The following is a 16,065-nucleotide window of genomic DNA, read 5'->3' as shown; positions in this document are numbered from 1 at the left end:
CTGCAGGAGAGAGACAGAGAGACCTCCCTCCACATCCCTGCCCCCAGCATTCGCTTAGTACGGTGTGGATTGTGTCCAGTGTTTTGTTTTATTTATTAGAAGATGACACTGGCATGAGTTTATAGTTGCGAATTAAGAGTCTGCTGTACAAAATGGCAGCCTCCAACATAAAAGCCACCACTTTAAAGTGGTCCAAATACGCCCCTGCCCCCAATCTTTCCCCTCAAAGGTTGTATCATTCTAGCAGGAATAATCTGAACTCTCCTTATGAGCCTCTGAACTACAAACAAAGGAGGGAGGAGTTTTAAAGAATCTGTTTTACCCATGCAGGTTAGTTGTTTTCATTCTTCATCCAACCAGCTGACTGCTAGGGTGGTTGGCATTGGTCCTTGGAGTCACAAACCAGGATGTAGGCTGTTAGGCCTAGTGATTGGAGCAAGAGCCAGGCAGCCAGTAACCAGAGCCGGAGTCAGGAACTAAAGCCAGGGGTCAGAGTTGGATTCAGGAAGCCAGAGCAGAACAGAAGCAAGGCTACAAACAAGGCAGGATTAGGACTAGAGCAAGGCAGGCCCACAGGAGAGCACAGCTGCAGGTGAGAGAGCAGTAGTTGCTGACTCCCTCCAGCAATCAGGCAGTGTCATCAATCAGGAGCCCCTGCTGCAGCTCAGCTGTGCTCATAGGCTGCCAGGAGACCCAGCAAGCAGAGCTACACATTCTCACTCCTGACACGTGGAGTTTCTTCACCAGGGCCGTATATCCTCATTGCAGCTCATTTCTGTTCACAAGTTCCCAGCTGGCTACGCTTTTTGGTTCAATTGTCTCTCTTAGAAAACTACATGGTCCATGGTGATCAAACTGATAGTCACTTCTAAAGGTCACTTTACTAAACCAGGCATAGCTGAGATTACAGAGTCATCTTGGATTCTTTGCCACAGCCCAGGCACCATTGTGCTCAGCGTTAGCCAGCAAGCAGCTCCTTCTAGGAGCTGGGTCTCTGTGTCCTGCTCTCACCATACAATTTGTTTCTGCATCCTGCCTGCCCCCCCATATACTCAGATGGGAAAGCCCTGTGCCATAAGTCACATAGCATAGTCACATGGAAATTGTTGTTCATTACACAAGGCTTCACTAGTTGTACTTGTGGTGAATGCTTGGGGCATTAACCCCTTGTAAATTGCAATTCAGCATTAAAAACAAAGTTGATCCCATTCCCAGGGAGAATTGCATAATAATAATAATAATAATAATGAAAAAAACAATTTAAAGATTATTTCCCAGCACAAGGTTTCTTACCCAGACTCTTGGCCTTTTCCCAGGAAACCTCCAACTTCCTGCTCTTGGAACACTTGTTTTCTTGACCCCTCCTTGGAGCATCTGTGTGAGCCTGAGTTGTAATTAACTACTTGTTTGCCAGGAACATACCCCCTTCCACTGGTCCAACTGTTCTATAGTAAAAAGGAACTCCACCATTAGGCTCAGTGATAACTAATGTCCATTGGAACTGGCTTCTCTGAGTCTACATCTGGACCAGAGAGCAGGGCCAGCTCCAGGCACCAGCTTGTCAAGTAGGTGCTTGGGGCGGCCACTCCGGAGAGGGGCGGCACGTCCAGCAATTTGGCGGTAATTCGGCGGATGGTCCCTCACTCCAGCTCGGAGCGTAGGACCTCCCACCGAATTGCCACCGCAGATCGCGATCGCGGCTTTTTTTTTTTTTTTTTGGCTGCTTGGGGCGGCCAAAACCCTGGAGCTGGCCCTGCCAGAGAGTGTGTAATCCATACAATCCCCTATCCAGGTGTGATTGCTGTAGTCAGCTCTTGTAGAGTTGCTGGGCAAGGCTTTCTGCATTTAACCTTTTCTGAGGAGAGTTTAATATGAAGTACTTATATATCAAGAATTTATAGCATGCAGTTCGTTACCACCTTTGCCCTCCTTGTCAGCTGTCTAGGTCACAGCACCTGGTACAAGATAATTAAGCCATTGGGACCTGTCCTGCTCTCAAACCATGACTCTGTTTCACAGTAAAGCTGAGTGGGGACTAAAGCTACTTACCAGAATAAGAACTGCTGGTTGTCCTGGCACAAAAAAGTGACAAGTCCTCAGAGGTCTAGATGGCAGTGTCCTAAGATGTGACAAGGGTAATTTATTCAAAGTGTATCAATCTGTGGTATAAACGCAGAGAAGCATCCGTCTCTGTACTGCACATTCTGCTTTTACAGTGTTAGGACAAAGAATGGGGAAAGTGCTTTATTACCACCTTACAGACCATGTTTATGATGAATTTCTTTCCATCCAGCTGTTGATGAGTTCATCGTGCTGTCCCCATAGACCACAGGTGTCCCCATGAGAAAGCTGTTGTATTGTCTGGGGTGACTTTGGAAGGGGAGGGGAAGGACTTGTGACATTTAGGGAGAAGGAGAATGCCTGTCAGAAGACCCCAAAATCATATACTGGTGAGTTTTTGAATATGTCACTGGCTGCACACCCACATAGCATGCATACAGTACAGCAGATTTTCAACAAAAACGGGTAGCTAGAACTGCTTTAAAACTCCCCATTTTCAGAGAACCACAGAGTGGCTGGCCAAAACCTCCACTGACTGCCAAAAGGAAGGCATTTGAAAATTCATTTGTGTTTGACTTGTACAAAGGCACCTAAAGAGCTGATTGCAGAGCCAGGAGCCCTGCTCCCCAGAGACCAGATATAACTGGTAGACAACACTACTATTGTTACATTAGCTAAAAGAAAGAGTAAATGTTAAAGATACACAACAATTCAGGGTTAACTGCCAGGTTAATAGGAAGAATAGTCAAATGGCCAGATCTTACTCTACATTACTACAGCTGTTTTGCACAGCTCAGCAGGTCACTGGACAATCTCCCCTCCAGTTTCAGGGAATCCTTAGGTGGAGTATACTTGCTGTAGCACCTCCTAGATCACCCCCTATCCTTCCTAGTCACCTGTGTCAGGGTAGGGCTGAGGAGAACAGGCACGGCCATTGCAATTCTTAGCTGCTGGAACAGCTCGGGGTGGGGTGGGGTGGAGCGGGGGTGTCTTTGAAAGCCAGCATAAGGAAGAGCACCTCTTCTTTATGCTGGAAACCAGACCAGTGGGTGAATGAACCCAGGATTAGGGTATGCAAAGGACATCTTTGCTCCCACCTCCTCAACTTCCCTGACCACTGCTTGGCCATAGCTTAGGCTTTGGCCACGTCTTTGTAAACCTCTGAGGTCAATATCCTAGCTCTTTTATTAGTAAATGAAAAGAACTCCTTGCAGTTACAGACAAATCTAGTTGCCTTTTTGCAGGTCCCATAACACCAGATTAGGGCCTTTTCTAGGTGGCCATGTCCTAGAAAAGGGGAGAGGGTTGGTGGAAAAAATATGTGGCTATTTGAGGAGTTTTGAGGGTTCTGCACCTGACTGACTTTGTACAGTGTCACACTTGCATACTGTATGAATAGATTATACCCTTCACTGAGCTGAATATATTACTTGACATCTTAATGCATTTGACAAGTAAAAAATGAATGGAGCTAATATAATTTCCAAGTACTGTTTTACAGCATTTATTTCTGTCATTTGTTTTTAAATTATAAAAATGTTTAAACAATGTACTGTAGGCTTTCCTAACCTGACACACACTTGCAAAGATACCATTGTTTTGTTTGCATTTAGCTCAGATCTCCAATTATATCATCATGAATCCCAGATCCTACTGGCAGATTTTACTATGCTACACAACTGATTTACTTCAGCAGATACCAGTGTTACTGCTAGCCGATAGGTCATGCAGTTGTTTCCCACTCCAAACTCCTGCAGTCAAGACAATGAGGTAGTAATTAAGGAAACACTGAGAAATAAATTTTGTCCATGTGACGGGGTTTACAGACCCCACACTAATCCAGAGCAAGGCATGGCGTGGTACTGGGTCAGGGAGGCACTGCCCCTCTATAGCTGGAAGCCCAGTGAGAGGAAGGAAAGAATTACTGGCTGCATCAGGAAATGAGGCTGATGCCTAGAGTTGTAGCACAGCAATTGCAGCCTTGGTAAGGCCACTCTGGGAGCAGTGGTCCATATTTCCTCCCACACTTCTTTGGAGCCAAGAACCTACGAGAGGCCCCAAAGAATGGGATGATGTTGTCCCCTGGCAGACAAAGCAGGTACTACTAAGGCTGACCATGCCCCAAATGGAGGCGCCACAGACCGATAGGAAGTGACTTGGGGGCGGGGTGGTGGGGGGGAGAAGAGTGTAACTTGGTGGACCAATGAGCAGTCTGGATATTGGGAACAGGGTCCTGGGTCAGGATCTGGTGGAGTGGGAGGGCCTGGGTCCCCCAACCATGCTGCCCCCATCTTGAGAGAAAGAGGGGACACACAGGAGAGACCGAGGCCCCCTGTATATGACTTAGCAGGGTGCCCTCTAGGAGGGGCAGACTGAAAAGAAACGTGAAACCACTGTCTGACCACTAAGCCGGCTAGCTATCAAACTCCACCACTACAAAATTGGTGGAAAATTCGAGCGGGTGTCCTCAGGCCCAGACTCCAAAGGAACACTGCGGGTGGTTGCTCTGGCCTGAAGAAATAAAAGAGGGGTGCAGGTGGCAAAAAGGGTCAAGCTGGAGCAGTTTCTCCAAATTCTCCCACCCAGAGTATGGAAGTTGGTGGTGTGACACCAACCATAGAGTCTTCCAAAAGCAGTGACACTGACAAAATTACATGCAGTCTGCTGCACCTGGTCCGGGAAATACCAAAAGTGGAACCTAGCTCAATCATGATCAATGCAGAGGAAGGGCAAGGAGGGGAGGTGCAAGAGAAACCTGGCTTCCCAATCCAAGGTTGGGATGGCCAACTGACCAGAGACTGCCCTTGGGAATTCAACCCCACAGAGAGATAAAACAGGAGGGAGGCTCCAGCCTAGTTTAGAGGCACTTCCACAGGAACACCGTTCAATGCGGGAGACAAGCAACAGAGGCCCTACACTGTCTAGCAACTGCTTCATGTGTGGACAACTTCCAATGGGATTGCCTATACACGGACTGCAATTCAGGGCAGATCTGGGTGGTGGAATCCAGAGCCCACAAGAAGGGACAAAAAAATCCGTGGTTTCTCTGCAGGTTAATGGGGTCATAATACAAAGGTGATACAAATGTATAAACAAAATCATATTTGACAAATCATAACATTTTCAGATACCTTACATGACATATCTGGTCATATTCCTTGCAATTTTATAATATTGGTATCAACAATATCATAAATGGTCACCCATATTCCGTAGTGTGTCACACTACTTAAATATATCATGTTAACCTGCTGAAAGTGTGGAAAGAACAGGAGGGACTCCTTGTCATTCCATTCCCTCCTGAGTTCAGTCCCCAGGCTATGATGGTTCCCCACGCAGAGACAGTAACAATCAGATAAGAGTTACTACTTGAACAGGACCAGCAGATATGGATGGGATGGTGCTGAGGAATTGATGTATTTTCTGCAACCCAAGGTTGGCCTCACCTGGTGTCTCACCATATAGAAACCAAACTCGGATGAAAACCATGGAAGAACGTGTGACCACTACCCAGGAAAACGTGGGCAACAGTGTGGCAGGAACTGCAGAATATGCTGACCCAGGGTCTGGTCGAGGAGTCACACAGCAAGAGGGACTGCCCGGTTTGGCCAATGCACATGGCAGAGGGGCATTGCTGGCACATGATGGCATATATAACATTAGTAGATGTGCAGGTGAATGAGCCCTTGATGGAGTGGCTGATGTGGTTGGGTCCTCTGATGGTGTCGCCAGAGTAGATATGGGGACAGAGTAGGCAACAAGGTTTGCTACAGGGATTGGTTCCTGGGTTGGTGTTTCTGTGGTGTGGTGTGTAGTTGCTGGTGAGTATTTGCTTCAGGTTGGGGGGTTGTCTGTAAGCGAGGACTGGCCTGCCTCCCAAGGTCAAACCGGACAGTCCCTCCACAAAAGAATAAATGGACACAAATCGGACATCAGGAATGGTAACATACAAAAGCCAGTAAGTGAACACTTCAATCTCCCTGGTCATTCTATTACAGATTTAAAAGTCACTATTAGTGAACAAAAAAACTTCAGAAACAGACTTCAAAGAGAAACCGCAGAACTAAAATTCATTTGCAAATTTAACACCATTAATCTGGGCTTGAATAGGGACTGGGAGTGGCTGGCTCATTACAGAAGCAGCTTTTCCTCTCCTGGAATTGACACCTCCTCATCTATTATTGGGAGTGGACTACATCCACCCTGATTGAATTGGCCCTGTCAATACTGGTTCTCCACTTGCGAAGTAACTCCCTTCTCTCCATGTGTCAGTATATAATGCCTGCATCTGTAACTTTCACTCTATGCATCTGAAGAAGTGAGGTTTTTACCCACGAAAGCTTATGCCCAAATAAATCTGTTAGTCTTTAAGGTGCCATCAGACTCCTTGTTGTTTTTGTAGATACAGATTGACATGGCTACCCCCTGATACTTGATTCATATTTGTGGCAACCTCTTAGCTCCCCCCTTCTTTTCAGAGACACCAAGGATATGCTCCTATTGGTAGCGTAGACTAAACTGGGGTTTTCTCTCTTCTTTATTTATTTAGGCTATAAAGCTTTTTGCAATAGCTATCCAAAATTCCCCTAGCACTGGTTTCCATAGTACTGACTTGTGTTACCTGCAGACGATCTACTGATGTACTATACACAGCTAATCTCTGTGAACCCAGCGGAATTAGCACAGGTCTCTTGCTTAGTCTTTTCTCTATTAATCTGCCATACTGCACTCAAAGGTGAGCAGGGGGACTACTCACTGAGAATTATCTACCATGTTGCACTACATTAAGGTGAACAAAGGAACCAGCATTCATTTAGTCTTTCTGGAATTTGTTCCTCTGATATCGTGAGGTTCACCCCAGACCAGAAAGGGGTTTTGTAACTGGTTGCCTCTGTGCTGTGCAGTTTTGGTTCAGAGCCCTGACACCAGCAGTGTGCACATAGCACAGTGGCCTCACTCTGACTTCCACCAGCTTGCAGGGTGACACCAACACCGTCCCCCAAGCCCTGAGTTCTTCCCAAAAATCTTTCCTTGTCACACTCCGCCCCTCTTACTGTAGCACCCACAAAACCTTGTCAAGTTCACTGCTCTTTTAAAGAGACAGTACACAGCAGCTTATTAACAGGATTGACAAACCCTCTACATCCATCAAGCTGGCTTATGATAAACGTAAAACAAGTTTTATTAACAAAGACATAGGTTTAAGTGATACCAAGTATAAAGACAGAAATGGTTACAAACAAAAGTAAAAATATGCTTCTAAGACTAAAACTCAGTGTCTTTTGTTCAAAGCAGTTTGTCTCACCACAGTCATTCTTCCAGAATGGCTGGCCCGTTCTTTAGCCAGGACCCACACATGGAATTCAAAGTGCTTGGGTTTTTTGACTCCTTAGGTAACCAATAATGATGGGGTTCTATCTCCTTTTTATATTATAGTAAGCCATTGAAAGGTACTTTGACAAGTAATCCCAGACAAAGTTTCTCTTTCCTGCTGGGGTGCAGACATTATGCTTTTTCCTCCCCCCTGGATAGCTTTGTTTGCCTAGTGTGTCCCCCTTCATTGTCTCTGCCTGATGACCAGGCTGGTCAGACAAGCAAATACACATTCTTTTGTCTAGGGTAGACTGGGCTTATGCATTGCTTGCCATACATTTTAAGAACATAATTCTAGCACATATTTATATCTTTGTACACACCCTGTAAATATACCACACAAAGATTTTCAGAACCAGTGTGTTACTAGTTTGTAAAGGATACCTCACATCAGGGGTTCTCAACTTTTTCTTTCTGAGGCCCTTCCAACATGCTATAAAAACTCCAGGGCCCACCTGTGCCACAAGTTGTTTTCTGCATATAAAAGCCAGGGCGGCATTAAGGGATAGCAAGCAGGGCAATTGCCCAGGGCCCCACACCACAGCTAAGTTGCTTAGGCGTCTGCTTCAGCCCTGGGTGGTGGGGCTCAGAACCAGAGGCTTCAGCTCTGCGCGGCAGAGCTTAGGCTTTTGGCCCTGGCCCCCAGTGAATATAACACTAGTCCTGCTTGGCGGACCTCCTGAAACTTGCTCGTGGGCCCCTAGGGGGCCCAGACCCCTGGTTGAGAACCAGGGCCTTACGTGACATCTTTTTAGATACAGATTATGACAACAGTGTGGCAAGTGAAGTGAGTATGTTGGGCCTGACAAGAGTTGCTGACAGAGTTGGACCCAAAGGCCCCTTACCACACTTCCTGGCATTGGCAGCGTTCCATGGGGTGTCCAGTGCCCTCCATCTACAGCCTGAGGGAAGGGGGAGTAGATGGATGAGCTCCACAGAATGTGGCTGCTGGTGTGGTTTATAGGGACTCAGGTGCAATCTTCTATCGGGCACACTGCCCTTCTAGATTCTCTCCCCTCAGAGATGGGGGAGGGGAGTTGCTTGCCCTGGAACCAGTTCATTTCCAGTCCTGCTTGGCTCTTTCCCTTCCCACGGCAGAGGGCCCAACCCTACCTGGCTTGGGACCGCACTCTGCCCACAGAGCCAGCTGAGCTCCCCAATGAGACATTCAATAAAGGGGAATAAGACATGGATCTTTCCTTATGCTTATGGCTTTTCTCTCTGAAGCCTGCAGGGGCCCCAGCCACTGCAAACACCTCAGAAGGGGAAGCTGAGTTAGGGGACAGTTTTCCCAGAAAGCAAAACAGAGCCCAGGGACACAAATGGGAATTAGACAGACACATCAGTGAGTCACACTGCTAGTTAGAAATTTGAAATAAAGTTTGGAATTTCCTTCAGAAAGGTTCTGCAGCAGCAAGAGCTGGGTGAACAACCAGCCACGGGGAAGGCAAATAGACTGGAGGGAATTTCAGGGGGAAGGCTATTGCCCTGCTGCCAGGGACTGACAAATCTGGTCCTGCCCACAAGCCTCAAGCAGGCTGAAATACTCCTGGTAACAGGTCTGTGGACCCTAGCATGATGAACAATGACCACATAAATGTTTTCCAGCTGAACTGAGAGCTGCTTAACTCTGACTTTGGTAAGTCTTTGGTAGGTTTTCCCATACAGTAGCTTATTATGTTTAATTATTTAAGCATGGACCATAGATTTTTTATAAATTATTATTTTTTTTTTTCCAGAGAAACTCCATTTTCATTATTTGTTTCTGGAATTCGTTTGTACTAAGTACTAGATATCTCTCAATTTGTTTTGAATATTATGCAGGTTTGGAAAACTGATAAACACAAAAATACCTATTATAAAATATAATTTAGGTTCTGCATGCATATTTGAACAGAGCCTTGAACTCCTCTTAGACTGGTATTGTGACATGTATCATTCTGAAGGCAGCTTTCCCTAGATTTACAATAAGATCTTTGGTAATGAAAACTACTAAAGTTTCTTTTGTTATTTTAATTAAAGAAATACATCAATGTCGAAAATTTTATTATAAAAGTATTTTATTGACATATTTGCAACGAACAGGATGAAAACATATTTCTCTAAACAAAAAATGAAAGGAGAAAAAAATTAAACAGAAGAAATTTAACCAAAGCCAACAATTAGAGACAAAGGGAAATCAAGTCTATATTATTAGGAAGTCTAAAAAACCATGATCCGTTTCTTACTTGGGTATATATGCACTGAGTTCAGGATACATCTCGTCTGATTAGGTCACCAAAATAAACAGTTATTGTCTTCAATTTGTTATTGAGAAAATTTTGTTCTATTTCAACTTGACCTCCTGGCCCAGCTAAGGAAGCAACCTAAAAAGAATAAAAACAAATAAAAACAGAAAAACAAGCAATTTCAAAACATGTCTTTCATTCATCTCACAAAACCAAACATCATCAAAAGTGTTTTCTTTGCTACTATTAAAACGGGGACACATTCCTCAGTAACACTGAAAAATCTCCCCCTAAATATTTAAACAAACGAACAAACAACAAAACAATGGCTGATTAGTGTCTATGTGCCATTTGTGCCTCTGAAAAATCTCCCCCCTTCATAGCTATTAAAACAGTAGGACTACATATGTGGAAAAATGCCTGCTATTGTTTCACACTTCAGTGTTATTTAAAACAGGTTACCATAAATGTTAATTCTGAGGTACAGGACCCTCAGTGTTTTGAGAGCACTGCAGTTCGCCCATCTCACTTGCAGCAAACAGCAACAGTAAGGCACCAAAATGCCAGACAGTCCTGAAATTTTATAGATTATCAGGGCTAAATCTTAAGAATCAAGGAAAGGATGAAAGATTGCACGGGAGTTGACTGCTCAAGAAAAAATATGGGATGAGAAAAACGTGTCACAAAAAAACCCTTGACTAGACACTTTTTTTTTTTTATTTTAAAGTCTCACACAATGTTTAGAATAAAACAGCTAGCAAACTGACTGGCTGCTGTTGAATGTTCCAGATAGAAATCCTAGTCCCATTGAAGTCAATGGCAAAACGTCTATTGAATCTACTGATGTTCAGTTACTATGCTTTGCACATCCTTAATGCTCCACTAATTTTAAAGGAATATTTACAGGACAGTAGCAAAGCGAACTTGGTGCAGCAGGTGCTCTCATTCTATGACGATAGCATTCAGCAATTGTGTTCTTCCTACTTCATATTTACAGTATGCAGTACCATTGTGTCAAGTGTGAGCAATCGGAAATACTTGTTTATTACAGCAGTACATGTGATGGACTACCACAAGAAGGAAAGAAAAAATATAGGGAAGGTAATTGAAAATGTATCTTTAAAGAAAAAAAAGCAAAGGTACCCTTGAAGACCCTGATCTGGCAATGTGCATGGGCAGGCAGCTGTGCCGATGCAAGGCCTCCTTGATTTCAGTGTGGTTCCACGCATGTGCTGCAGTCTGCCTGCGGCGGTTAAATGACTGGGTGGCACCCAATGTGATAAACTGATATACTTTACTGTCTTTGCCTCGGTTTTGCATTCAAATTGCTCCCAAGAAAGCCAAGGTACAAAGTGATTCTATGCTGACTAAAATGTGAAGGTCATGGACTGCAAGCCTGCAGTAAATTTTAACTGACCTTTAGACCAAGAAGTCCATGGCAGCAGCTGCTAAAATGCAAAATTAAGTATGCACTGTTACCTCTTCTAAACTCCTTTGAGACTTATACATGAGTTTATATTTAAACATGCTGAACTTCCTCTTATTTTTGTATTAGTAAAAAACCAGCTACTGTAATAGAGAGGAAATAACATTAATTTAAATTCTACTTGTGAACTTTTTTATTCAAATCAATGACTACATATTAATCTGAAACAGACATTTATTTTCTTACTTACAGCAGCAGACAAAAACAAAAGCATTAAAAGCTTTTTCATCCCACAGTTTAATGTTAATAAGAAAAGACACTGTTCTTGTCAAAATGCAACCTAACACTTAAGGCAAAAAAGCAGAAGCTGACTGAAGTATTTATAAATAGCACAAGAATCTGAATTTGGCAAGTGGTCAGGAATGTTAAATGTTCTGACTTATTTTTTCTTACTTGAAGTTTTAATGGCAAAGTTGTTAACATCTAAGGTCAAAACAAATGTAAGGAGGTTAGTTTTGTGCTACTCTTCTTTAAGAATTCTGTATAAGAAAAAGCAGTAATCATCCCTTCAACAGTGTTGGAATATGTATGTTTTATAATTAGATTTGTTTAAGTTAATACATAAATATTTTGGAAGAGACTACTCAGTATGAGAGCAGGTACCTACACAATGCCAGCAAAAAGGCATTTCAATATAATTTCAACACACTTAGGAATAGAATTTGCAGAAATGTTTCTGTGCATGACTAATGAATTCCTACTAAACAACAGAAGCATTTAATAAAAGTGTTTGATAAAGTCAAAAAAAAAAAGACTGATTTCTTTAATTTTTCCAGCTTCCTAGTAAGCCAAATGGAAACTACACAACAGTGTATCAATACAAAGAAAAATAAAATGTTGGACTTAGCTGAAATGCAGGACATATGCGTTGAAGAAAGATAGCACATACTGAAGCACATCTGAACAATTACACTGTGTGTGGCTATTTATAGTTTCATACTATTAGATCGAGGATGAGTATAGTTACAATTTCATTCAACCACTAAAAATACTTTAAACAAAGTGTGACAAGATTCCGTGAAGCCAATTAAATATATAAGTTTAAACAATATAAGGAAATTAAACAAAATGTAGTATAAAAGTCTCAAGATTCCAGAATGCCATGAACTACACAGATTGTCTGCTCAAATCCCACCCACACTCTATGCTAATTCCTCAACCTTCTTTTTGTTGAGGGGAGGTCCAGAGAAACAAACAGAATACAGTACAGAAGTGCTGCTCGCTCATATGGAACAACCTGCATGCAGGAAAAAAATCTAAGAACATTTTCCAGTTACGTTCACGTACAAAGTACTGGAGATGTAATTACATACAAGATACTTGCCGGCAATTCTAATCAGCAGGGTTCAATGAACCCTGACAGTTATAGAGGGGGAAAAAACACAGCATTACACAAGACTAACTACACACTAATTGACAAATGCTTTTAAAAACTTCAATTACTGCCTTCCTCAATCCCTATTCCCCCCTTTGTTATTTCAAAACATTCTGTTCTTTCATCTCCCATTATTCTTAGAAATATCAATATGCACCTCCCATTATTCTTAGTAAAATTATTTAAAAAAAACCAACCCGAATTTTCTGACATTTCTCCTTTCTACTGTAGTTACATTTTAAATAATATAAGGGGATGTGAAAAAGGAAATATGAGCATGAAAGTAGATCTGGATAGCTACGTTATCTTAGACAATGATTAAAAAATATGGCTCTTTTTAGGTTAGCAATTAAGGTAATGTGCAAACTTACTATATAGGCTGAGAGTACATGATCCATCATGGAATGTTTCTCTGTCCTCTTCTTTTTCTCCTACTTTCTTCAGACCTAAATTCCTTAAAGCAGCTAATCTAGGCATCAATTTCCTCCACTAGCTGGACTTACAATGCATAGACTCCCCTAAAATGCCCAACTTCTTTGATTGCTCACACTGCCATTTTGCTTTCTCTAAAGAATCAGTCTTACAACTGTGCTATGGCACCCATGTCAATTTATACAATATGTAGATAGAAAATTAAAATTAATATTCCAACAACCTAGGAGCTAACAAAAATCCTAACCTATTAAGGAAAGATGATATTCTTTAAATGCTTTGGGCTTTACACAGAATACAACGAAATTCCAATTACTCGCTATCCTTTCAGGCAACATTTTTCATGTAAATACTTTAAAGACCCAATGAAGAATGACAACTACACCTCTACCTCGAATAACGCTGTCCTTAGGAGCCAAAAAATCTTACCGCGTTATAGGTGAAACCGCGTTACGTCGAACTTGCTTTGATCCACCGGAGTGTGCAGCCCCGCACCCCCGGAGCACTGCTTTACAGCATTATATTCGAATTTGTGTTATATCGGGTTGCGTTATATTGAGGTACAGGTGTACATATGGGATCCCCTCAAAACTCTTGTGTTATTTAAAAACTGAGATAAGCCCAAACCAAAATCCCAGATCCAAGCACCTTGAAATTTAGCAAATCCAGAACTGATCCTGTGATTCTTTCTATTTTGTCTTGAGTCTTCATTAAATACTAGAGAAGCTGAGTTTGTTTTATAGAGGAGATCCATTTTAAAAGCAAAATACAGTAAGTATAGTTACCTGGCAAAATCTATGAATCTAAGTACTTCTCCTATGCCAATCAGTGCACATTCAAATTAACATAAAATCTCCCTGTCTCTCACTCTTTGCCTTTAACTATTCGGAAGGGAAGTTGTAAAAGATCCCAAAAGTGGGACTGTCCCTATAAAATCGGGACATCTGGTCATCCTACTTTGCTATGTCTTGGACCTTGTCTAAAAAGCAATGCTAACCAAAGGGATCAGCAGCAGTTTTAAGGACCAGCTCCTCACAAAGCTACAGAGATAGAAATGCATGTCATACAACATCTGAAAGCTGGGTTAAGCTACTCAACATTATTGTCTATGCCTTGTAGGTCATGAGAGAGACTATAATCCAGGGGTCGGCAACGTTCGGCACACGGCTCGCCAGGGTAAGCACCCTGGCGGGCCGGGCCAGTTTTATTTACCTGCTGACGCGGCAGATTTGGCCGATCGCGGCCCCCACTGGCCGTGGTTCGCCGTCCCGGGCCAATGGGGGCGTTGAGAAGCCGCAGCCAGCACATCGTTCGCCGGCGCCGCTTCTCGCCGCCCCCATTGGCCTGGGACGGCGAACTGCGGCCAGTAGGGACCGCGATCGGCCGAACCTGCCGCGTCAGCAGGTAAATAAAACTGGCCCGGCCCGCCAGGTTGCCTACCCTGGCGAGCTGCGTGCCGAACGTTGCCGACCCCTGCTATAATCAAATCTCATGCTTCAGCGGGTTGTCTGCAGGGGTCAGGAAGGAATTTTTTCCCCCAACACATAATTGGCTAGGTGTGTTCTGGGTTTATTTGTTCTCCCCTTCCTCTGAAGCATCAGGGATTGGCCACAGCTGAAGACAGGACACCGTACAGGATGGACCAGTGCTCCTAAGGTATTCAGAAATTCCTCTTTCTAGATGCCTGGATGGTGCGTCTTGCTCACATACTGATTGCCAGACTTAGGTTGGGAAGGACTAGCAGGACCCCTGGAAGTTTCTCCTCCTTCCCCTGCATTGTGGGGTGTGGTTTGCGTGCTGGGATCATGCAGACATCTCTGACCTAATCAATTTCCTGTCATTACAGGGGCCTCAAGCATTGGTGATACTTTAGTCTGTCCTGTTCTCTGCCAGTTTAGTCTCCTGAGGACTGAAATGCCTTATTCTAAGAAAAGCCTTTGGGCTTAATATAGGGGTATATGGAGGAAATGTAATGGCTTGTGATATACTGGTGGTCATACAAAATGATGTGATGGTCCTTTCTAGACTTAAACTCTATGGAAAAATATTCTATGAAAAAATGCAGTGGGTGCATGCCTAGAATTTGATATTTCATGCTTTAGAGATTAATGTTGCCATGGAAAATGTGAAGTGAAATGCTGTGGACAGCTACAGTCTTGGTTTATGCTTGTAAAAGAAATCCTGCTTTCACTGCACATTTAATGAAACAGAATTGGATTTTATTTTGCACAAGACTTTAGCTGACACCTGGGCAGTTTGCCTAAATCTTTTCCTTAAATTCAGAGGGAACTCCCGTGCAGCCACTGAGTAATAACTTATCTGCAGCCATCTTATAAACCATCATCCTGAGAATTTTTGTCGTGCTGTTCCGGTTATTATTCCAAACATGAGTATTTTGTTGGCTCTGTCAGCTTTACACAATGATGATTCATTTGGCCAACAAATCACCAATTAATAGCTCCCCTTCCAGTAAAGTCTCTTGTGTTCATTTTTCCTCACCTTATCTAATTGCTTGTGAAGTTTAATATTTTTTTTATAAAGCAGAGTTAAAGTGAAATGAGATTTGCTTAAGTGCTAAAAGCTAAAGCACAAGTCATTAGATGTTCCCCAAAAAACAGAAGTAGCACTGCTCCTTTTCTTCTGTAGTATTAAACTAATATGCTGTACCAAAAACCTCAGCTGAAGAGAAGAATTTTTGATGAATGTTTTTGTGGCAACTAACAGGAAAAGACCTTTCCTCTTAATAAAAAACAACAACACAACATTTCAGTTTATGGAAGCCAAAGTTCTGTTAAAATATCATTGGGAAGCCACTGATATAGAAATTAAAATAGACTCTTTCTTTATGGTTAAAAGCAAAAGTCCACCCTGCTCTTGATGAATATTTCACACCACTATTTTTTAGATACTTCAGTATTTACTGATAAACAGCTGGTGCAAATATCTTACAACGTAAATAGCAAACAGCAAGTTAAGAAGATCTTAACTTGCTGAAGCTCAGAAGATCTTTAGTGGACAATATGAATCATCAGCACAAAGGCAACATACCTGAAACCCTTCAGAACCCCAGGAAAGAGTTACATTCTGGCCTCCCAATTTAACGTATAAGC

At 42.8% G+C, this 16,065-nt stretch overlaps 1 protein-coding gene across 1 annotated transcript in view; it reads right to left on the bottom strand.

Annotated features, from left to right (window-relative positions):
* Positions 1 to 9,476: 9,476 nt before the first annotated feature.
* The window catches only part of TGS1 (trimethylguanosine synthase 1), a 45,000-nt gene continuing 38,411 nt past the window's right edge, over positions 9,477 to 16,065 (bottom strand). The window contains exon 13 of the mRNA XM_024107435.3: positions 9,477 to 9,800. Within this exon, the coding sequence (XP_023963203.2) occupies positions 9,684 to 9,800 (117 nt within the window). The 3' untranslated portion in view covers positions 9,477 to 9,683. The remainder of the gene's footprint in view (positions 9,801 to 16,065) is intronic.

The sequence above is a fragment of the Chrysemys picta genome, chromosome 2, assembly GCF_011386835.1.
Source record: "Chrysemys picta bellii isolate R12L10 chromosome 2, ASM1138683v2, whole genome shotgun sequence".
NCBI lineage: Eukaryota > Metazoa > Chordata > Testudines > Emydidae > Chrysemys > Chrysemys picta.
Note: the sequence above shows the minus strand (reverse complement) of the source record. Positions and strands in the feature narration are given on the sequence as shown.